The 23,569-nt window shown below is 59.0% G+C and overlaps 2 protein-coding genes across 10 annotated transcripts in view; one reads left to right on the forward strand and one right to left on the reverse strand.

The window, feature by feature from the left end:
• The window catches only part of RNF216 (ring finger protein 216), a 62,910-nt gene extending 58,372 nt beyond the window's left edge, over positions 1–4,538 (forward strand). For all 9 annotated transcript variants that reach the window (XM_048962401.1, XM_048962397.1, XM_048962400.1 and 6 more), the window contains 2 exons: positions 1,353–1,422; positions 1,835–4,538. In XM_048962401.1, the coding sequence (XP_048818358.1) occupies positions 1,353–1,422; positions 1,835–2,154 (390 nt within the window). In that variant the 3' untranslated portion in view covers positions 2,155–4,538. The remainder of the gene's footprint in view (positions 1–1,352; positions 1,423–1,834) is intronic.
• A 1,709-nt stretch (positions 4,539–6,247) lies between these two features.
• On the reverse strand, positions 6,248–12,436 carry FSCN1 (fascin actin-bundling protein 1). Its single transcript, XM_048962406.1, has 5 exons — positions 11,581–12,436; positions 7,800–7,956; positions 7,190–7,311; positions 6,934–7,101; positions 6,248–6,819 (listed from the first exon to the last, which is right to left on the reverse strand). The coding sequence occupies exons 1-5, from the start codon at positions 12,401–12,403 to the stop codon at positions 6,617–6,619; spliced, it is 1,473 nt and encodes a 490-aa protein (XP_048818363.1). The 5' UTR covers positions 12,404–12,436; the 3' UTR covers positions 6,248–6,616.
• Positions 12,437–23,569: the final 11,133 nt, after the last annotated feature.

Genomic DNA, 23,569 nt, shown 5'->3' on the forward strand with positions numbered 1-23,569 from the left:
GGAAGCTAATTCTGGACTCTAACAAACTTTAAGCAGAAGGGAACCTGAACATTTCTAGGCTTTAAGGTGAGATTTTACCTTTGTGTGAGGGAAGGGAGTTGGAGAACAGTGTTCCGTTGGGTTTGTTGCCTTCTTACCGTATAGCTAAAGAAACAAACAAACCCACAGGTGCACGTTTGCAGTGAGGGCAGTGGGGTGGGAGAGGCAGCTATCTGGTTTCCAATGGCATTGAAAAGCAGTATTCTTGAGACAAAAATGAACGGATCCTGAAGCTTTGGGGCCACCCCTGCACTGCCCAGACAGCGAGGAGCTGTGCTGTCCAGCTCAGCTGCTTCCCAGCTGCAATCTGATGCTCTTGGGGCTATCAGAAGCTCTGTGCAGGCTCACGAGAGCCATTCTTCAGCGCTTTTTATGGAGATGGATAGGCTGTAATTAACGGGCCGTGGAAGCATCCCGCTCAGATGAAATACCACGTGCTGGAAAGGCTTCATTTTAACCATTGACTCAAGGAGCAATCCAAGGCTGGGAGGTGCCGAGCTGGGGGGCTTTGTACAGATGAAGATAACTTGTGTCTCCTGGGGAAACCTTGTCTGTGGTGGGAGCAGAGCACGGGCAACAAGGTTCTGGTGCTGCTGGATGTGTGTGGGGCTGTGGGGTGGGCTGGGAAGCTGGCTGTGCCAAAGGCACCCGCAGCGTGTTTTGAATGTGACACTGGGTCTGACTGCTGCAATGTTGGGTTGAGAAAAAGGAGGAAGGTGAGGGGCAGAGGGATGCTTCCAGTTTCTCACTGAGCAGCGGGTCTGAATATTCCAGCTGTGACGTCTGGATAGATATTACAGCAACGCACTGTGATTTATGTCCTCCTCACAGTTACAGATAAGATCTAAATGGCCTCGTTACGGCACCGTTTAGCTACTAGAGCCAGGATTTAAGTTGTGTTAATTCCAGCTGTTGGGCCAAAAACTCAAGAAGTGCTCGCACAGTGTAAATATTTAATAGGCAATTGCCATTGAGAAGATTAACAGCTCTCCAGCAACTCTTTGGATGGGCGGAGCTGGGTTGCAGCTCTCTGGTTTCCATCAAGGCAATGAATTTTAGCACTCATCTCCCTGGAAAGCTGATCTAAGCCTCTTAGGTGTACTCCATAGAACCAGCTTGGCTCTGTGCACATTGCTCATATGGCGATCCCCTGTCACAGCCTTGCTTTTGGTTGACCGTGGGGCATCCTGGACAAAGACAAGCCAGCTGAATTTGTCTCTTTTCCTGTACACACTTATGCCAAAAGCTGTGCTGAGAGAATAGAAAGCAGCTGCAGCAGGAATTATTCTGATTCTTTATGCTCTGATTCCTAGGAAGATGACGAGAAGATAATTCAGGAGATTCAGAAAGAGGCTGAAGAGGAGCAGAGGAAGAAAAACGGAGGTAAGTTTCTGTGCTTTGAGGTCAGACCAGGAATGACTGCAGAGCGTAGAGCTCCCAGCTCTGGGTTTGCTGCCATCTTTCCATGCTGCCATCGTGCTGTTCCTGCTGGGAACCTGCCTAGCTTTGAAGCAGTGTTGCTTGCAGCTGTTGGTGGGACAGTGGGGAGGAAAGGGAGCAGAGGCACGCAAGGGGCAGCCCCACACATCTGCAAGCAGAGTGTGCTTGTGCTGTGCTGCTGATGGAAGGAGCCAACCTTCCAACCTCGTGCCTGTGCTCCAAGCAGGGAGCAAGGAGGTTCTGGGAGGAGAAGGGGCAAGGCTGCTTAAGGATGGTGGTGGGGATGGTGGGTGCCACATTGCAGACCAAGCTTGGTGAGCGGCATGACTGGTTCCTCCCCTTCCTCCCTCTGCAGAGAACAGCTTCAAGCGGATCGGCCCTCCGGTGGAAAAGCCCATGGAGAAAATGCAGAGAATTGAAGTCATCCCCAGACCCGTTCCTCAGAACCTCCATCAGCCACGGATGCCTCCTTACCCCTTCGTTCACCCTCCCTTCCCGCTGCCCCCCGTCCGTCCCATCTACAATAACATCCCCCTCAACATCGGCCCCATCCCCGCCCCCTACGTGCCCCCGCTGCCTAACATGAGGGTGAACTATGATTTTCCCCAGATCAACGTTCAGCTGGAGCACAACTTGCCTATGCACTTCGGCCCTCAGCCTCGGCACCGCTTCTGACGCCGTTCGGATGGCGTCGGTCCCTGCAGGACGAAGCCCCTGGTAGCATCACCCCGTCCTGCTGCAGCCCCCACACAGCCAGCTGCAGGGGAGCTGCTGTGCCTGGCACACGCCTGCACTACACCCTTATCTATAGCTTCTCCGGACCTTTACAATCAAACATTTCAACCTGTGCTGCAACAGGGCTTGGTGCTGCATTTCCAAGGTCTCTTCCTATGTTGGGAGTCCTTTTTTTGTTTTTTTTTTGTTTGTTTGTTTGTTTGTTTTAATTTTTATTTGGCAAAGACTATTCAGACAGCTGCTGAGAGGGAAAATGAGACTTGTGGAGCACAGGGGATGCAAAAGATCCTTGGGAGTCTTCCAAAACTCCAACCTTCCTGCTGGCCAGAGCAGCTGCAACAGCCTGAGTCCTGTGGGAAGGGAGGAGGGACTTGGCACCTGAGTAAGACCTTCAGGAACAAGGTAATGGGACTCGGCTGCCCTAAGCCCAAGGTTTGGGGTTCCCATGTTCTCCAGCATCCCTGTAACCTGCTAACACCTCCCAGCAGAAATAAATTGTTCCAAACCAAGTTAATGTAGTGTATTTAGCATTTCTCGCTCTGCACGGAGTGAGGGGATGCAGCAGCCACTTCATTGCTCAGTTCTTGTTCAGCAGCCCAGAGCCACATCCCATCTCAGGGCTCCAGGAAGCAGAAAACTCGGCCATCTCGATCCTTGAGAGCACAGTTTGCCCCTTCTACAGGCTCAGGTGTTCATTCCCAGCAGGAAGCTGCCCTCCAGCTTCCAGCACATGGCCTTTCTTTTGCTGTTCTCATACGGGCCTCCCAAATCCCCACCAGCAGTCAGGGGTAGGTAATGGACAGCTGTGTGTGCCGGGTGCTGTGGTGTCAGTGCTGGTAACCACCAGCATGTTCTGCACTCAGGGGCTGTGCTTTGTGTCTGGGACAGCCTCCCCCAAAGCAGCAAAGCGTTTGGAGGGGCAAACCCAGCAGGAGCTCTGGGCTGGCTCTTACCCACCCCCTGTGCAGTGGATCCCAGGTTGTTTGGGCTGTGCTGCATCCTGCTTTCCCCCATGTTCCAGCATCCAGGTGTCCTTGGGCTGTGTTTGTTTTTCAGGTAGCACTTCCTTGCCTTTCAGAGTCCATTCTCTGCTCTCAGACATTTCCTGTGGGTTGGATGCATCCTACCAAGCGTTCCCACCCCTCAGTGCCGTGGTCTCTAGCATTAATAACCCAGTGGCATTCACTTGCTGCTATTACTTATTATTTTTTCTTTTTAATGCTGGTTTTTTTTTAATTGTTATTTTCCCTCCTTAGTCTGTACCTGAAGACAGCCCTGGGGCCAATGTGCTTGAGTTGCTGAGATCTGCCCACCTCTCTGACAGGTGGGTGATGGGTGCTCAGGGCCTGTCCTGGGGATGGAGGTGGCACTCAGTGCTGTGCTGCAGCTCTCATCTGGCTGCATTTGCTCTGCCTTGGTGCAGCACTGCAGGATCTCTCGCAGGCACAGCTGCACCCTTTGCTGCTCTCCTGCAGCAGCCGTGTGCTCGGCACAGGCAGTGCTGTGATAGCAGAAGTCAGGCTCCCGTTCCCTCTTTTGATGCTTTGCAAAGATGCACGGCCATATTGGGATCTCAGCGTGAGCAGGGAGAAGTTTGGGGATGGAGAAAAAGGGACACAAGTGGTGAGGTGGCATTGGAGATGGCATGGGGTGGGTGGTGCCGGGGGTCTGACCCCATGTCTGTGGGTCAGCACCAGCACCTCCCTGGGCACGGGGCTCATCCTGCTGCCCCACAGCCACGTCACACTGCAGAAGAGGCCTGGAGGATTCAAGAGAAGGGCAGGGATAGGGCTGTTCTCCCTCACAACCATGGTGCTGTGTGCCTGGGCTGCTCCTTCCCTCTGGCCTGGGAGATGCCCAGCAGTGGTTCCTGGTCATGTTTGAGTCCATTGCTGGTTTGGGTCGTTCTGTTACAAAAGCAAAGCTCTGCACAGCCAGCAGAGCCACTGGCTGTGTCCCCTCATGTCCTGGAGGAGCCGTGGCTGCATCCTCTACCAGGTACTCATTACGGTTAATTGCGGTGTCCCGTTTAACTTGCCTTAAAGGTGGGGAGAGAAACTTAGTATTTGCACTTAGCAAAAACGTCCTATTAAAAGAAAGAAACCCTGTAAAGATGTGCATGTTCTGCAACTTTGTATAACGATAGCCGAAAGCAAATAGGTTGGTTTATTGAAATAAAAGAAATAAATATTTTTCTTTACCTTCCGGTAGTAAAACCGTTCTCCTATTCCGTGTGTACAGAGTTTCCCTGTATCATATTGTAATTTTTGAATTCTTTTTTTCTTTTTTGGCGTTGTTTTTGTAAATAAATCTGTGCACTCTGGCTTCCAGCTCCAGGCTGTGCTTATGGGATGGGGGCAGCAGACGCGTCCTCCCCCAGCTTAATGCTCTCCAACCACCGCAGGGAGAAATGGAATAGAAAATGGTTTCCAGTCGCTCCTGTAAATGGAAACCAGGAGGTGTGAGCGCGGCTCGGTGGGGCGCGGGGCCGAAGGCGACAAGTGCTGACGTTTCCTGCACAGCTTTAGTTTTTGCTTTGTTTATAGCAGCGGAATGGCATCCTTCCTCTGCTCGGCCCTTGTTTGCAGGATGGGGTCCCACCCCCGCTCTGTGATGTGCTGCGCACAGAGATCTGCTTTTTTTTCCCCCCTTTTTTATCTCCCCATCAGCCAGAAGGAGCAGCTCTGACCCACGCTGGCTCTGGAGCATCCTGGGGGCTGCTGGGCATCACAGAACGAGCCCCAGCCTCCATCCAGCGATGGCTTTGAGGTGGGAGGAAGGAGCCAATGGGTGCCGTGCTGCCCCCAGAGCCCTGGGCTGTGCTGCCTGACCCCAAACCCACAGCTGCAGCTGCCAGGCTGTGCCCCATGGATGCCAATGGGGCGAGGACCCCCTGAGCCCCAACAGACCACGCGTCGCCACTCGTATCCGAATGCAGGTCTAGGTCTTGGTTTTTTTTTTTATTATTCATCTTTCTCCAGTTTGAAGCTATTTCTGTCGTTGTTTAAGTTATACAAATGGCACTTACAAAAAAAAAATAATAATAATAATTAGGAAAAAAAAAAAAAAAAAAAAGGTACTAAAACCAACACCCCGAAACGAACAAAACCCCCCCAGACTTAAATTTCAGAGTGAGATGCTTACGGAGGGTCACAACACCCGAGGAGAGGAGACAGGAGGTGAGGACCTAAAGTCACACAGAGCCGGAGCGGGGCGGGGGGACACGAAGGAGACACGGCGGGTGCGAAGGCAGCAGTGTGCGCCAGGGCACGGGGCCACTGGGGCTCCATCAGGACACTTCTTCCTTGGGAGGCAGCGGGTGCTGGGGACGGGGCGGTGGGAGCGTAGCACCAAGCCCTGCTGGAGGGATGGCAGGGCTTTAAGGCTGCGGAGCCCCGGCTTATGGCACGGCGGTGGCACCGCCAGCAGCCTCAGGTTGGGGCTGGGGGGTGAAAGGCGCTGCGGTGTCCGCAGGGAGGCCGAAGGATGAAGCGCCCCAACGCCACGAGGAACAGCCAGGCATCACCAGCATCGTTGCACCAAGTGCAGAACACAGTGCTGCCCACAGCATACATAAATAGAGGCTCACAAAAATACTGTTTTGGTCATTATTTGTTTTCTGTTTCCAGTCAGGAGGTGGCACGCGGCCGCAGCTCAGGAGGAGCCCACAGGAGCCCCCCCAGCCCAGCAATGGGCGCTCAGTGATTGGCATCACCGTTCCAGTATTCAATGAGGAAAGAAAAAATAAACCAAACCAACAAAATCCCAAAACAACAACAACAAAAAAAAAAAGTACTGAGCAAATCTCACTGTGCAAAGTTTGCGAAGGAATTTGTCCGCTCTGCAAACCCACGGCTGCAGGTTTGCTGCCAGCTGGTGCCCACACCCAGCAATGGGGGAGGAAGGGGGGCTGCGTGCCCCCACCCTGTCCTCCTGTCACCAATGTGGGGCACAGACCTGCTGCTGGGGACAGGAACAGGGGCACAGCCCCACGGGGACCTCGGGGCACAGAGTGAGGGTATGGCAGAGGGGAGCTCAGAGGCGACCCTATTCCTTCTTTTTTTGTTTCTTTTGAGGGGGAAGGGGAAATAGAAGGGCTGAGGTGATGCTCGGGGCCAGGGTGGGCACGGCAGCCCCCGAGCAGAGATGGGGGGGGAAAAAACCCCTTTGGAATGATAGGCTGCACCGCACCGCTGGGCGACTGATCCAGTTTCTAATGAGATGAAGGGAGACCACCTCCAACACCACGCACTGGGCTCTAAGGGGAGGGCAAGCCAGGCTGGAAATCCTTGTACAGAGAGGAGAAATTAAACCAAAAAAAAAAACAAGAAACAAAAGAAAAACAAAACCAAACACGGACAGGGGAAAGAGAGGTTGGCAATGGGAGGCTCGCTAAAGTGCATCAATATTCCCAGAGGGTGGAGGCGTCAATGGTGTCGGCGGATGCCTTGAGGACCCCGGCGTGGTCACCCTTCAGGTATTTGCCATTGATTTTGATGGCCACTTTGTTATAGTCGCAGAACTCAAAAAAGAAGTCCACGGGCGTATCGCTGCTGCTGGTGACGGACGACTCGCTGCCCACCATCCAGTACTTCCCAGTGGTATCTGTGGGCACAGGGGAGCCGTGAGCCGCCACGAGGGCCCAGATGGGACATCCGACCCCTCAAACCCCCCCAAAGCAGTGATGGTCACACACATCACCCCAAGGCGCAGGCTCACCCTTGATGTTGTAGGCTCCGTCGTTGAACTCCAACTGGAAGACGTCATAGGAGGAGCGGTTGGAGTCCAGGGTGCCGGTCACCTTCCGGCAGCCGATGAAGCCGTGCTCGCCGCGCAGCACGATGATGGGTCTGTTGATCAGCTTCATCACAAAGTGCTCCGTCTCACCTGCACCAGGGGACGGCGGCTGTGAGCGTGGGGACCCTGTTTGGAACCCACCTGCCCCCAGGGCGCCTCACAGCCCCCGATCCCTTACCTGCTGTCTCCATGGAGGCTGCCAGCTGCCCGTTCTTCTTTGCTGTCACGTATTTGCCGTTGGCAGCCCGCAGGGTGATGCGCTTGTCACACCACTCGATGTCAAAGTAGCAGCTGGCGTTCCTATGGGCAGAGCGCGGCTCTGTGACCCCCAGGGGCTGGGGACAGCCCAGGTCAGCTGGGATTTTGGTGGATGAAGGAAGCCATAAGGGTAAAGACCCCCCACCCCAAGGACCACAGGTAATAACAGCAATATGAGACGCGATGGCCTTCAGCTGCACCAGGGGAGGCTCAGGTGGGGTATTAGGCAAGGTTTGTTCTCCCAAAGAGCAGCTGGGAGCTGGCACTGCATGCCCTGACACCTCCAGGGACATGGAGACGAATGGTGTCATGGTGGGGGTGGGTTGGGGTTGGACTTGATGATCTTAGAGCCCTTTTCCAACCTGAATGATTTTATGTTTTTGACAGCGCCTGTCTTCCCCAGGGAGCTGGGAATTCTCATTTTGGGCTGAGCGCCTGGGTTCCTCCCTGCTGCCTGAATCTCTGCACCCATGGAGAAGGCAAAGGGGTCCCAAAGCAGTGGGGGGGGGGGGGACGAGGTGAGGACTCACTTCGTGGAGGCGGTGGACTGGATGCCCCCGTTGGAGGTGAGGGTCCAGTACTTGCCCGTGTAGGTGCGGAAGGCGCATTTCTTGGTGTCCTTGTTGATCTCCAGCTGGTAGGTCTCCTGGTCGCCCTCCTCGTCCTGGTTGGCCGACAGGTCCATCCCTGCAGCCACACGCACACAGGTTGGTCTCCCTCTGGCATTTGGGTCTAACCCCAACTTTCCATTCAGATGCTCAAGCACAGGGCCAGCCCCCAGCTCAGGGCTCCATCACCCATCCAATGGAGACAAACTTGGCTATCTCACAATGCAAATGGGCCCTGGTTTTTTTTTTTGTGGGAGGCGACAGCAGGGTGACTCAATCCATTAACGCAGTGCCACCCATGAATCCCCATCTCAGGGCTGTGTTTAAGGACAATTTTTTCCACCAAATCCTTCAGACTGGGGCAGGAGATGGAACAGCTGCTCTGCGTGTCTGCTGCAGGACAGGCCTTGTGCTTTGCGGACACTGCGTGCAGGAGCTGCCTGTTGGAAGGGAACATTTGCTTTCCATGCTGGGAAAGCAGCGCCAAACCCACTGCCTTTGTTCTGCACCGAGAGCAAAACCTCGCTGCCCCCCCAGCCCACAGCAGGACGCTGGGACAGCGCCATCCCCCTGCACAACCCTCTGCTTTGCACACCTCTGTGCTCCATCCGTGCCGTGCGTTTTGCTGGCTCCTGGGCCTGCAGACGCAGTGCACAGCCTGGAGCTGCTTTGCACTGCAAGGGAGGAGCAGGAGGTGCCCCCGAGCTCCCACCTGGGCTGGGTTTGGGGAGGGTTTTTGCTTTATCCGCTGCCAGGCGGGGGAGCAGCCGCAGGGCCCGCAGAGAAGCTGGGGGGGGGGGTATCTCCCACCACCCCCAGCCCAACCATGGGGTTGGGTTACTGCGCGTCAGCGGAAAGGAATGCAATTAGGGCTGCAGGGAGGGAGGCTTCAAAGGGCTGAGAGGGAGCAGGAGGGCTGGGGTCGGGGCTGCAGGGGTTGGAGGCCACCCGGCTGTGTCCCTCTGTTTCCCCCCCCCTGCCCCAGCCACGTGTCCCCATTTGCTGCCCCCCAGCAGAACTGCTCTGCTCCCCGCTGCGGGCGTCCTTTAATTACTGCTGTTGGTAAATGCAGAGTCTGGAGCCAGCACGACGCTCCCTGACCTTGACGAAGCTGCTAATTACAGCTGGAGGCAAAGAGGGGGGCGGGCCCCGAAAAATTCCCTGCGTGGGCACCCGATGGCTGGGGAGGAACCCGAGGGGTGGCTGCAGGGCCCCTGCATGTATGACCATGGATGGAGCCTGGCTGGAGGCAAAGGCAGAGCGCGTTCTGTTAAGTCCCCAGCAAAGGCAGCTGGGAAGAGCCTGGATGGTTCCAGCACCTCAGGACTGATGCCCAAGCCCTCACCCAACCACCTTCCTGGCATCTCCCAAAGCAACCCAAATCCCAGTGCTGCCCCATGGGAAGAACAGCACAGCATGGCACCCCACGCTGCAAGGAAGGGCAGCACACACAGGGTCCTCGCTTCTGGATGAAGCTACATTTGCTTAGGGGATGCCCTGGGATGCTGGTGGGGTGACTCAGATCCCCCTGCAGAGCCCTGCGCGTCCCCTCCCCATCCTTCCAGCAGAAATACACCGCACCAGGAAACAAATCCCAAAACCCAACCAATGTTCATCCAGGAGAAAGCAGCACTGGGGGGGATACAGCCCTGTGAGGGGTGATGGGAAAGCAGCCAGGGAAACATTCCATCCCCTCCCCAACCCTATGCACACCTCTGGGGTGGGGGAGGGGGGCAGGGCAGGAGGATGGCAGAGCTCTGCCCTCGGGGACCCTCCATCCCACAAAGGGCTCTTTGTTGCCGCAGCCACCAGCAGCCATTCGGCAGGGAAGGAAGCCGCACGCTGCTCCGCTGCTTTCATGAATGCAGTGGGGCCGGTGTGGAGCTCAGCACCACTCTGAGCACGGCCAGGGGTTCTGCATCAATCCGGACACAGGGAGAGACCCCCCAGCAGCCCCCGGCCCCAGCGCCGAGCAGGACCCCATAAGGAATGGCTGCAGCTCCGTTGCCGGGCACGCTGAGCCCCATTCTGTCACAGATCCCTCCCTGCAGTATTTTTCTCAGCACTTTCCCCTCGCACTGCAGGGACCCCCCCCCCGTTGCTGGGGAGATCTGCACCCCCCTGCTCCTCCCCGCCCCCATCGCCCAGCACAAAGCCATGGGGCCGGGTTGCTTCCCCCCCTCCCTGCATCCCAGCGCGGGGCCCCCAGCCCACACCTCGCCCCACATCTGGTTTTCCCATCTCCGTGACAAAGGGCTGCAGCGGCCCTTCCCCCTGCGCTGCGGCAGCGCCCGCCTGCCTCCATCATCTCCCCCGTCCTCCATCCATCCATCCATCCAGCTCAGCCCCCCACCGCCGCCATCCTCAACCTCCTCCATCCATCCTCCTCCTCCTGCTCAGCCTTCCACCATCCTCCTCTCCTTCCACCCTCCTCTTCCTCCGGCCACCGCCATCCTCCTCCTGCCTCCATCCCCCCTCCTTCCTCCAACCTCCTCCAGCTCAGCCTCCCATCACCGCCATCCTGCCTCCATCCTCCCCATCCTCCCCCTCCCCATCCTGCCTCCATCCTCCCCCCGTCCTTCACCTCCTTCCTCTATACCCCCTCCCCCCTCAACCTCCCGCCATTTCCACCCCCCATCCCCCATCCTCTATCCCCCAATCCCGGGATCGGTCTCCCCGCAGCCAAACCCCTTTATCTCAGGGGCTGCTCTGCACTCAGCATTCGCTCTCCCGCAGCAAAGCGCCGAGCTCCCCGCGTGCAGACAAGGGTTAAGCTGCAAGCTCGAAATATTACATAATTAAGGATATATATAAGAAAATTCCCGCTCTGTTCAGGCGCAGGCTGTGCAGCAGCAGCGTGCCCGCACCCATCCCAGCCCGCTGTGCCCCGCGGCTCCCGGCGCTGTCCCCCCCCACCCCCCAACTCCTTGCTTGTGGCTCAGTGCCCGGGGAGCGGTGCTGCCACGCGGCCGTGGGGCGCTCAGCACATGGCGGTGGCCTCGAGGGGACGGAGGTGACAGCGGTGGCACCGCGCCTTTGTGCGGGGGGTCCTACGCGGCGCTCACAGCGCAGCGCGGACGCTCGGGCAGAGCCTTTCCTTTCCCCGTGTAACGACGCCAGCGCTGGGGATGGGGATGGCACTGCGGCCCGCATTTATGTGGGAGCTCAGCCCCCTGCAGCTCTACGGGACGAACGATGCTCGGGGGGGGGGGGCGGGGAGCGGCGGCTTGGGAGAGGCTTTGTTAGTGAATGAACAATGAGCGGCTCTGCCTCCGCCACGACGATGGGAGACTCCACAGAGACCCCCCCCATACCCTCAGGAGCGCCCTCCCCGCGCCTCTCGCCCCGTCCGGGGTGCTCTGCTGTAAGGATGGGGGCCGCGAAATGCGGGGGGCGGGGGGAGGGTGAAAACCAGAGGGCCATACTGGAAGTGAATGGGGAAAGGGGGGGAGTCATGGAGAGACGGGGGCTTCGGAGGGAGCAGAGATCCAAAGGAAGCGTCTGTGGAGAGAAGCGGGGATCCTGCGGGAAAGGAGCGGGGGAGGCCGCCGTGCCGCGGGGATGCGGGGGGGCACCGGGAGCAGCGATGTCCGCAGGGCGGCGATGCCCGACGGATGCGGGCGCAGCCGAGAGCACCGCGGGGCCGCGACGCTCCTCGTCCCCGGGTCACCCGCGCGCGTCCCGCTCTCCCCACGGCCCTCACCTTGCCGGGTGGACACGTTCCGGTCGTTCCCAGCGCGCAGCACGACCTGCGGGCAGCTCTGCTCCAGCGCGAACAGCTCATCCTTCCCCACCTTACTGCTCTTCCCTGCCTTCAGCGTCCCGCTGGGCCCCGACGGCGCCAGGTAGCGGCCCTCCCCGTCGCGGAACGCCACTTTCCCGCAGCGGAACTCCAGCGTGAAGGCGGTGCCGGGCTCGGCGGAGGGCACCAGGCGGCCGTCGGCCCGCAGCAGGCGGTGGTCGCAGCTCTGCAGGCTGTAGCGCTGCTCCACGAAGAGCAGCGTGATGAGCGCGTCCACTCCCCACGGCACGTCGCGGTCCACGGCCAGCTCGTCGCGGCGCGGCCCCAGGTGCGCGTAGCGCTTGCGGGCCAGGCTGTAGAGGTTGGCCTGTGGGTGCATGGCCAGGTGCACGCTCCACTTCTCGGCGGGGGACACGGACGGGGCGAAGCACGACAGGCGGTCCTCGGTGCCGCCGAAGAAGCGGCGGTGCGGTTCGGACTGCAGCGACCACCGCCCGTCGCCGTGGGCCACCACCAGGAAGCGGCAGTCGGGGCCCGGCTCCTCGCTGTCGCAGCTCACGCGGCCGTCTTTGTCGGCTGCCAGGTAGCGGCCCAGGTGGCTCTTGAGCAGCACCGCGCTGGAATCCTCCCCGTCCTGCTCCAGCGTCCAGATCTGCTTCTTCTTCATGCTGGCGGCCGACGCGTTCACCTTGAAGCCGAACGCCTCCGCCGTCAGGTACTTGTTGCCGCAGTTGATCAGTCCGAACTGGATCTGCACCGGCTCCGCCGTTCCGTTCGCCGTCATCGTGGCACTTCGGCTCCGCTCCGCGCTGCCGCCGCCGCCGCGCCCGCCCCCTCCGCTGCCTTTATAGCACCGCGCGGCGCCGCCCCCCGCGACCCCTCCCCGCCCCGCGCGGTCCCCGGCGCCGCCGGAGCCCCCCCGCGGTACCCCGTCGCGATACCCGTCGCCGCGATAGCCCCGCACCGCGATACATCGCCCGCAGTGCCTCCGTCGCGACGCCCCCCCGACTGCGACGGCCTTTTGCTGCGTTACCCTCTTCCCCGCAGCTGCCCCCCCCACTGTTAGAGCAGGAGCCCGCTCAGATCGCAGTACACCCCCACGCTGGCGGACTCCCCCCTGCACGGCAATGCCCACCCTGCGTGGCAAGGATTCCTCGGCACTGCATCCCCTCCCCGTGCATTTTAAGGTTGCCCTCTCCTGCAGTGCGTGACCCCTCTGCTCATCTCCAGACTCATTTCTATGCTGCAAGGACCCCTCAGCATCACAAGGACCCCTCGGCATCCTATGGCCACAATACTTTCAAGGCCCCCCTGCACCACGTCCTGCAGTGTGTGACCCCCTTTTTGCAAGGCAAAGCCCTCTCTGCACTGCAAGGACCCCCTGGCATTGTGAGACCCCTCCTTGCAAAGCAAGGCTCTCCTTGAATTGTGGGACCAGCCCACAGTGCATTGCAAGCTTCACTCTATTAACACCAAACCCTGCAGTACAAGACTCCCTGTTGAATTGCAAGCCCCCCTCCCCTTGCAGGACTCCTCTACATTGCAAGCCCCCCTTCCACCTCTCTGCACCCCCCAGCCATGCCACAGGGCTGAAGCAGAGAAGCGTGAGCCCTGAACACCCAGAGCCACCCCAGTGCCCCGTTCCAGGCACCACTGGAGTGGGGGGACCCAAATCAACCCCCTCCACAGTCAGCCACATGCTAGCTGGTCCCCAGATCCTCAGCATCCATGCTGAAGCAAAGCATGGGGGTATTGCAGGACGAGTGGGGCAGCACCGGCAATGGAAAACCAAAGGTTGGATCAGGGAGCTGAGCTGCCTGGAGGGGAACAGGGGATGGGCTGCAGGGGGGCACACCCCCAGCCACCTCCCAACCTCCTCAGCCCACACTGGTTCTGCACTGGGAGCACTGGTTCTGCCCCAGGAGCACTGCTTCCAGCTGCCCCCCCAGCTGCACCCATGGGTTGTGTGGGCAGGCCCAGATGGGTTTGCTTGGCTTTGCCCTGCTCTGCTCCTGCAAGTCCGGCTCGCTCCCAGCCCTGCGGGTGGTTGGAAGCAAACCCCACTGCTGGGATCTGTGAGCATTTCTGCTCCTCTCCCTGGGAGCAGCAGGGCAATAGGACCCGGCCACAGGGCTGTGCAGCTGTGGGATCTCCTCCTGCTACTGCAGAGGGCAGATGGTGAGGATGGGAAAGAAACGGCTTTTCTGCTCACCAAAAGAAGAAAAAAAAAAAAGCAATTATGCACGGGGGAAAAAAAAAAGAGTTTTCTCCCCAGCAGCAGGGCGGGTGGCAGTGCCTGGCCGAGCGCGCAGAGAGATGTCCCCACATGTCACCGCAGTGCCCTCAGCACTGGGGATGAAGCAATGCGTGGGGCAATGGCTGCTTCACTGCTGGGAGCTGCGGAGCCCTTTGCATTCCCCCCCAGCCCCAAAACGTGACCCAGAGCTGAGCAGCAGGGTTAGAGGGTGAGGAGCACCGCTGGGTGATAGTGCATGGGGGTACCTCACTCCTGTGTCCCACTGAGATAAAGGGGTGTTCCCACAGTCTCCTCAGGCTCAGAAACTGTGTCCTCTGGCAGTGCCTACACTACTGGGAAGGGACAGTGATGGGGACACCCATCCTGCTGCCATATGCCCCCAGCAGAGGCTCTCCCGACAGTTGGCAGGCGCCCGGCCTCATTAAACTTGTATTAGGCAGAATCAAAACAAAACAACATAATAATAATAAAAAAAAAGCAGTGGCAATAGGAAAACAAAGGGCGGCCCCAGAGTGGGGGGTCCTGGAGCAGGGGGTGGCATTGTGCTGTGGGGGTCCCCTGGGGATGCAGCCCCATCGGGATCGCTCAGCCCCACGAGGTATCAAAGGGGCAGTGGGGGTTCAGGCAGTGCCCCCTCCCAGCTGTGATGCAACCGGGGCTCTGCTCACACTTTATTAATTGGGTTTATTCCATTATCCTAATGGAATTGCATCCAGTAAGGGAAATGCTGGGAGCATCGGGGCCGATGCAGTTTGGTGGGGAGAGGCATGCCTCAAATGAGGGAAGGAAGATGGGGCAGTGCTGCATGGCTGCATCCCTTGCTCCTGAAGATCCCAGGTGGGTTGGAGCTGTGCATCCCCTGGGGTAGGGTTGGGTCCCCCCAGTCCCATGGGAGAACACATTCTGCTGGGGACACAAAGGCAGGAAAGAGCTCCATTTCTGCTGCCAGGTGGCCAGGGAAGGGTTTCACACAGCTCCCATCACTCTGTGCACGTCTCCCAATGCACTGCAGCAGCGAGGAGTCAGCACAGAAGAATTTGCAGTGTGTGCTCAGCGCTTGCCCACGCAGCGCCCCAAAGCAGGCAGCTCTGCAGGCAGGTGGCTCAGCTCCTCCTGGCCACAGCTCACAGCACCCAGCCCCCCTGGATGGGGATTGGTGGCAGAGCTGCCGTGCCCCAAATCCATTCCTCTGGGACTCATGGGGTGGTTGAAATCACGGCCAGGATTGGGGACCCCATCCCAGGCATCAATCTCCATCCCAGGACGCCGGTCCCCATCACAGCCTTGTCACTGCTCATGGAAAGGTGCTCCCATCCTCACGGTGTGTTGTATCCCAAAAGGGAGCTGAGAGGAACGGAGGAGACTGAAAGCAGTTGAAGATGAGTCAGGGCTGCAGGAGGATGTCAGCGCTTCCTGCACGGCTGGAGGAAGCTGCTGGGTTTGAAGAGGAGGAGGAGGAAAAGGATGGGGCTGATACCTGCATCTCACCGGCAGATCCAGCTTTGGGGCTGGGGCACATTCTGTAGGTTGCTGCTGCAGGGGTGGGAACAGAGACCCTCCTTTATTTTAAGGATCCTGCACCTAGGGGATGTGTGGGTTTGTGTGCAAACCTCTCCTGCAGCAGGGCTGCAGCACGGGGAGAAACCAAGCAAGGCCAAACCCCAGCACGACCAAGGCAACCCCATCCCCAAGACCCCTCCCCAAGATCCCCTCCTTGGAACCCTATCTCCAGCATCCCACCCCCAGGACCCCATCCCTGGGATCCCATTTCTTTAAGGTCTCAGCCCTGTGTTGTGCCAGGACCCAACTGGGAGCTTCCTATCAAGGGCTGGGAGGAGCTGGTATCACTTCACAGCCTGGAACTGGGTAGGGGCAGAGGCAGATTTGGCTTCTTGTTGGGGTGGGTGTGGAAGGGCTGGGGTCTGTCTCACTACTGTCCATCCCTAAGCACAGAGGGGTGGGATTTGAGCTCAGCTTTGAGGCTGGAGGCCACCAGCTGTGACTTCCTGGACCAGGAGATCCCCTTCCAGATGGATAACCCCATTGTGGCGGTGACAAGGATCCATTAGGCAGGATTAGGAGCGGGGCCACGGGGATTAGCGCTGTGCCTTCCCCCAGCACCTCCCTCTGTTGTGGGATGAGTCGGGGGATGCGGCCCTGGGGAGCTGTGGGGCTGCGAAGTGGGGGAGCTGGTGGCGATGGCTGGATGGGAAGGGCACCTCCATCTGCTCCCTGCTTTGTCCCTGGGCCAGCAGCCGTGGGGACACGTCAGCAATGGGGCACGAGCACAGGGAGGGGGGTTCCCTGCCTCTGGCTGCAAGGAGGCCTTTAGGAAAGCAGGAATGCAGAGCAGGGGGGCCGCAATGAAACCCAAAACCGCCTCGCCGGGGCCCTGGGTCTCCACATCCGGCCCCGTGCTGGCTGCAGCTGGAGGCCCCCGGGACGGCCCCATCTCTGCTGCTGCAGCCCCACTGCTGTTGCTCTGCCCGACATCCCCAGGTTGTATCCTGTCCCCGTGGGTGCTGGGGGTGCGTTGTGCATCCTGGCTTGCAACTTCTCAGTGCAACGTGCATGTTGGTGAGTGCAACCCCTGGTGCAGCATGCACCTGAGTGTGCAGGGCCGTGGGTGTTGTGCACCCTGGAGGGTGCAAGTCCCTGGTGCAGCACGCTGCTACTTCTTCACATCAGTGCACTTCGGAGCATGCAATTCCTTATGCAACGTGCATCTGAGTGCGTGCAATCCCTGCTGCAGCGCGCACCTCGCAGCACGCAATTCTTTGCACGGCGCATACCTTCGAGTGTGCAAGGCCTTGGGAAGCGTGCATGTTGGGGTGCAGCGCCCTGTACAGATGCACCTGGACACGTGAGATCTGCGTGCGCTGCGCCCTTCGCTGCGCGCTTGCTCCTGAGCAGCACAGTGTGCATCCCAACAGTGCCACCCAGCAGCACGGCCGCGCTCTGCAGCGCATCGGGCTGAGGTTCAGTTTCTGGAAACGCTGACAACATGGAGCCGAACAAAGCAGCCTGGGGAGGCAGCAGGGGGGGTTTCGCTGCTCGCTCGGCTGCCTGCAGGGCTGGGTGGGCTCCTCTCGAGGAGCAGATCCCTCGTGGTTGTACCCAGCACAGGGAGCTGTGTCACCCCATAGGGGCACCAGCCGTGCTGGCAGCGTTGTCCCGAGGACCCCTGCAGGACCCGGCACCGCGTGGATGCGGTGAGCACATGGGATGCTGCTCGGGATGCTGTGCCCCCCCACGGCCCCACACGTGCCTTCAAAGCTGCTTCCCTTGAAAAAATCCCAAAGCCTTTTATCGCTCTGGTGAATCACGGATGGGGGCCGGGCAGGCTGTGTACAAAAGCCCCATCACACCCGGTGCCAGCTGAGTATGGAACTCACTGAGTATGGCACTCAGTTCTCTGAGCTGCTGTGAGCACAGCTGGCTGTTCCCCTGACCCTGCATGAAGTGGGTTGAAAAACGAGGATTTAGGGCAGGGCCAGGTGCTGGTCCCCGTGGTGGCAATCCCTTATTTCCAATGGGACCTGAGTCCATCCTGTGGACAATGCCCTTCACCCCCAGCCCCAGGTGCACTGAGGTGCTCCCAGGTGCACTCACACTTCCAAACCTCTCCAGCAGATTTTTGGCAAAAAGTGACATTTTAGAACCCAGAAGCGACATTTGAGGACACGGCATCACCGCGCCGTGCATCTACCCTCCTTCCCTCTGAGCATATGTTTTATTTGTTGCCAGCACTGACATCTGAGCACCCAAACCACCGCAGCTCCGCTGTGCCCCGTGCCGAGCTCAGTGCTTTTCCGAGGGGATGCGCTCCCTGCCGATCCTTGGCTCATCAACACCGGTGACACGGGCCGTGCTGGGTGCTCGGCGTGGCTCCGGGGCAGCACCGCTCCTCCCCGTCCCGTCCCCCCCGCGTGTGCAGGAAATGGCAGTGACGGAGCCGGCGGGCTGGGGATGACTAAGTTTGGCAGTGCTACCTGCCGCCTGTTTTTCCTTTTATGGAGGACTCGCGCGGACGGACGGAGCCATTCTGCACAACCCAGAAGGGATCCACCCTGACCTTGGGGACGGCCACCGCCGGCTTGGGGACGGAGGGCACGGAGGTGGCAGGACGTGGCAGGGCAATGGGGTGGCGGTGGGATGGAGGTTTGCCCCCCTTTCCCCATCCGGATGGCACACCCGTGTGTTTTCACTTTCTGTTTTAAGGAGCTGGATGCAGCCCCAAGCGGAGGCTTGGCCCCTCGGTGCCACCCCTGCATCCCCGTGTGGCTGCACTGAAAGGAGAGAACCCCATCTGTGTCTCATCCCTTTGCTCAGCCCCTAGGGATGCGGGGAGGTTGAGGGGTGACAGCTCAGGCTGTGCTCTCCGTGCCTCAGTTTCCCCATTGCGGTGCTTTGCAGATGGTTGGGCACCCGGGTCTGCTGGGCATGAGGAAGCCAGCTGTGCTCGTCCTGCCCGTGGCCACATCTGAGCTGGGGGGCTCTTGGGGGGGCTCCAATGGAAGCATCCCACTGGGCACCCATTCCTGGGTGGGGACACATCATTGCAAGAGGGCAGTGCTGCAGGGTGGGGATGGGGTTGGCGAAGCAATGTGCCGTGTGTGCAGACAACACGGCAGGGGACCCATAAAGTGCCTGGTTGGTGAGAAAAGCAAAGAGAAAGGAAAAAAACAACCGTTCTGCTCCTAGCCGCCCCGATGGTTTGCAGGAATGGAGACAGCACTGGGGACAGGCGGTGCTCTGCAGCACCCAGCCCATGCCGGGGGGCGGCAGAACTCCCCGCTCTGTCCTGCATTCTTGGCATTATTCTCCTTTTTTTCTCCTCCTCCTCCTCCTCCACCCCGGGACGCGCTCTCAAACCTCTCCATTTATGGCCAGGAGGTTAGGTCAAGTGGGAGGCTGAGGGGATGCCCGGGTCCCTGGGGAGAGGGGTGGGGGGACAGGGCAACCCCAAGGGAAATGGCAGCAGTGACACTTTGGGCATCGCCCCCTGGGACCCTCACTGTGATGCTGTGTGCCGGTGGGGTGGTGGCGGGTACCCAGAGCCGCTGGGAGGGGGTGGGCAGAAATCAGCCCTCAGAGAAGGAGGGGCTCTCTTTGTGCTGCTGGGTGTTTTTTTTGTTTGTTTGTTTGGTTGGTGGTTTTTTTTTTTCCCCATTCATTTCAATGAATTTTGACTTTTGGGGAGGGCTGTCTGTGTCCCCGTCCAGTGAGGTGTCAGCGGGACGGGCTGGGATGACTCCGGATGATGACATGCCCTGATTCATTGGAATCATTAATATTAAATAAATAAAAAAAGCAACGGGTGACTCAGCGTCGGTCTCTGCCATTCAGCAGAGCTGGAGCTGCTCGGGGTGAGGCTCTTGCGATGGTTTTCTCCTCGTCTGTAACAACACCTCGAGGTGTTGCTGTTGGGAAGGCGCTGGGCTGGAAGCGGTGCCCCAGGAATGCTGGCAGCATGCAGGGGGGGGCACATCAACCCCCACCCCAGGACATGGGGTGAGGAAGGGCTTCAGCACCTTGTCCAAAGGCACAGCGCAGACGAGCAGGGGGCATCTTCTGTGACCTTACCCTAAAGTGAGTTGCCCTGCATCCATCCCTGAGGGGGGACCCCTCTGTCCATCCCCATGCCCTACAGAAAGCTGCTGGTCCCCCCCAGCTGACTCAGCCTGATGGGATTCCCACAGTTTCCGTCGGGTTCTGCCTGGAGTAAACTGGGGAAAAGATTTCACAAGCACCAGTAATTAATGCTAATTACAGAGCAGCGACATGAGAATCATTTCTTCCCCCGGTGTCCTTCCAAAAATGGCTCTCCGCAGGTGTGGCACAGCTTGTCATTAGGCACTGCTCCGCCTCAGGGGAGGTGAAGCCTTGGGCAGCCAGGGCTGTGGGAACGGAGTGATGGGGGACGGGTCCCCTGTGTCCCCAATGTCCCTGACATCCCTGAGGTCCCCAATGAGCTTCAGAGTGATGGGCTGTGCTTTATGGTGTGGGGCACATGGGAACACCTCCCTGGAGGTGGGTGAGCACCTGGAGATAAGTCAGCAGGAAGTGGTGTTTCCTTTTTTTTTGTTTTTAATTTTTGTGCAGAGCTGAGGTCTGGGTTTGGCTCTGTAGCAGTGCCCCCAGGCAGAGCACTGCGTGCTTCAGGACCCACAGTCACTCCCACCTTCCTCTGGCTCAGGTCCTTTGCAGACACACCAAGGGAAGCACAGGTGGGCCGATGTCCTCCCTGGGGACAGCAGTGCACAAACCCAGCGCTCCTTCTGCGTCTGCATGGGATGGAGTGCACTTGGAGCAGTCCCCGTGCCAAAGGGAGTGACAATCAGTGCGTGGCACTGACGGCTTTTGTTTGACTTTCTCCTGAGATCTTATCTGCTGCCAGCAGGAATGCACAGCGCGGGCCAAAGCACACAGCAAAATATGGTCCAGAGGGTGAAGTGGAAATCTGGGGGGCAATGGGCTGAGAGGGGAATGAAATGCAATGGGGATCGATGGTCTCCTCGAGTCCTGAATTCAGTGGGTCCCAGGAAGTGGGCCGGGTGCTGGCCCCAATGGGTGTTCACCAATGGGCTTTGGTTTCCAGCACGGCGTGGTGCTGCTGGACCCTCAGAGCATCCCTTAGGGGACGGTCTCCCAGGGCTGCACCATGCTGGGCCCCCTGAAGTCTGAGCAGGGCTGAGACCTGTGGAGAAACCCAGAGAGAGTCAGCTCTTTCTCTTCCCCTTCTGCTTTTAGCAGGAGGAAATTCCCCCCAGGGCTGTGCAGGGGCTGTGCCAGCACAGGGCGCAGCTTGACCCCATAATACTGCCGTGAGAGAGCAAACCCCAGAGATGTGCAGAGCAGCTGAGTATGGTCTGGCTGTGCCAGTGCGATTGCTCTGAGCTGGGGAACGGCCTTGGGGGGAAAACAACACCGCACCACAACTGCCAAGGCTGAGCACAGCAGCAGGGGGGGAAGATTCATGCCATGCCTTCTCCAGCAGCCCCAGCGAAATCCATCCCTAGTTGGCTATCAGAGGAAAATGATGGGTTTGTGCCGCTTTGCAGCGTGATGCAAAATAATAGTTTGTCTCTGCTGCAGGTGGGGAGATGCTCAATGTAACATCAGCCCATGTGGATGAGTGCATGCAGGGCCTGGTGCATGGAGCTCTGCGAAGGAAAGCCTCTGCCCTTCTGCAGGAGGCGCTGATGGATGCATGGGAGAGAGCTCAGGGAGTTTGTGGAGGGGAGCAGAGAGTGATGCTGAAAGGAGGAGAGGGAGAGGGGACAGCAGTGCAAGGCAGTGAGTGAGGAAGATGCAGAGTGTTTGCTTCCAAGAGGAGGTGTGCACCACAGCCATCCCTGGGAAGGTGAGGTGGGAGCTGTGGTGTTGGCGTGGAGCCGGGCACAGCCTCTGGGCTCTGCACTGGGCTCTGGGCTCTGCACTGGGCTCTGGGCTCTGCCTTGGGCTCTCACCTCCAGCGCATCCCCAATAGAGCCAACATGGCCAGGGCTGAATCGAAAAAGAGGAAGGGGCCGGGATGGTCCCGCCCACACCGTGAAGATGTGGCCTTTCCCTCTTCCCTTTGGGGAATGGGAAGGGGTGGGAGAGGCACTCCCAGAAACCCCCCAACATTTGGGATGAAGGAAAAAATTGGCCCCAAAGTGCAGAAATCAGAACAAAACACAGGCGGGGGGTTGGGGCTGGAGGCAGCCTGGCCGTGTCCGAGCCTCCTCCACATGCTTTCATTCAGCCCAAGGACAGCAGGGAGAGGAGAACAAAACAGGGGCACGGGGGGGCTGCGGTGCACATGGCATCTTTGCATCGGCCCATGGCTCTCAGGATGGGGATGCTCCCCTGCAGTGCCCGGTTCCCCTTGGAAAGCAGCAGTCCTGGCTCGGTGGCATCACGGTGGCACTATGGGGAGTCCCCTACCAGCAGCACACAGTGCAGTTGGCACTGCCACACTCCGGATGCTGCGCTCTGATCCAACCCCATAATCAAGGGAATCCGAATGGCCCCATCATTGCCCCCACCACCCCTGTCCTGCTGGGCTCTCACACCCCGCGCTGCCTTCTGGTGACATTTCCCAGCCCAAACCCACAGCCACACGGCTACCACGGGGCATTTCCCATTGCTACCCCATTATCAGCGCTGCACACCTCCCGCGGTACCCATGCCTTGTGGCTGCCCTTCTTTGACGTATAATCTTCTAATTAATACCCGGCCTTGTCAAAGCGGAGCACAAACGTTAATTAATTCCCCAGCAGGCAGGTAATTAACAGTGTGACTCCCATTTTGCCGTGAGTGGGGCTGATATACAGAGATGTGGCACCACGGAACCCATGGGATCCTTGCACTTGGTGCCCAAAGAGGTCCCCACGTGCCATCACCACCTCAGAGGGGATAAAGTTGTCCCTGTGGTGTCCCTGCAGCTCAGCTCTGTCCACCTCCAGTTTGAAGGGGACACAGTGCAGCCCCAGCGCAACTCGTCCTTGCAGCATCCCAGTGACAAAGACCTCACTGCTAGACCCTACACAGGGCTGGATCCCGCTCCCCTAATATCCACAGCATTGCACGGCCCCTTAATCAATGCAATTAATCAGCGTGCACTCATGCAAAGCTCCGGAGCTGCAAAGCCTCGTGCAGCGCTGCTCACCGACACCACGCACCGCCCCGGCCAACCCTGCAGCACGCGCTGCAAACAGGAAAGAAACAAAATATTGCCCATATGTAGGCAAGGGCCTTCAGCTGCCCTGACCTCCGCCGGGCCGGGCCCTGCCTGACTCAGCGCCTTACTCAGCGCTGGTTTCCTCCCTCCGGCTGCCGTCGCTGCAGCGCACACCCTAACGAAGCGTGGCCCTTAACGGGCTCCGAGGTGCACCCAGCAATGCACCGGCAGTCCAAGGGCCAGCCGGGAGGTTTGCACCGCTACTTGCTGACATTAGCACTGAACTTGGCCCTGGGTAGTGCTGCAGGCCGGGCGGGGTGGCTGCAGACAATGCAGTGCATGCTGCACCCGGTGCCCCTTCCCCTCCTTTGCAGCAAGCAGGCTGCACCCCAGCACCGGGCCCGTGCATGCATGCTCCTGGTGTTATTGCTGCTCGGTGCATGCATGCTCCTCGATGTTGTTGCAGCACTGTGCATGCACGTTCCTTGGTGCTGTAGCACCCAGTGCACACACACCCCCTGTTGTTACTGCTGCTTTGTGCGTGCACACTCATTCTATCACTTCATCCCAGCGCACGCACTCACATTGGAGCTATTGCTGCTCGGTGCTCGCACACTCATTGTATCGCCGCAGCTCGGTGCACGCACACCGGTGCTATTGCTGCTCGGTGTGTGCATGCACATCAGTGTCGCTGCAGCTCAGTGCATGCACGCTCATTGCTCGTCGCTATCGCTGGCGCTCCCCGGGAGGTGACTTCAAGGGGACCGCAGGACCACCTCGGGGATGGGGGGAGGGCTGCACACGCGGACCCCGCTCCCCCTCCCCAACAAAGGGCTGTGGAATCAGAAAGGGGGGGGGATGGAGTGGCACGTCACACCCCCGCCCCACACCCTGGCCTCGAGCCGAGCCCCCACGTTTTGCTTCACTCTCCCCATCTCCCCCCTCCCCCCCCGCCCCCAATTTTGTATTTATTTATTTTTTTTAATTATTTTGTGCAGCGATGGGGGCGAGAAGGGGGGGGGGGG

The sequence above is a fragment of the Lagopus muta genome, chromosome 15 (assembly GCF_023343835.1).
Source record: "Lagopus muta isolate bLagMut1 chromosome 15, bLagMut1 primary, whole genome shotgun sequence".
NCBI classification, from domain to species: Eukaryota; Metazoa; Chordata; class Aves; order Galliformes; family Phasianidae; genus Lagopus; species Lagopus muta.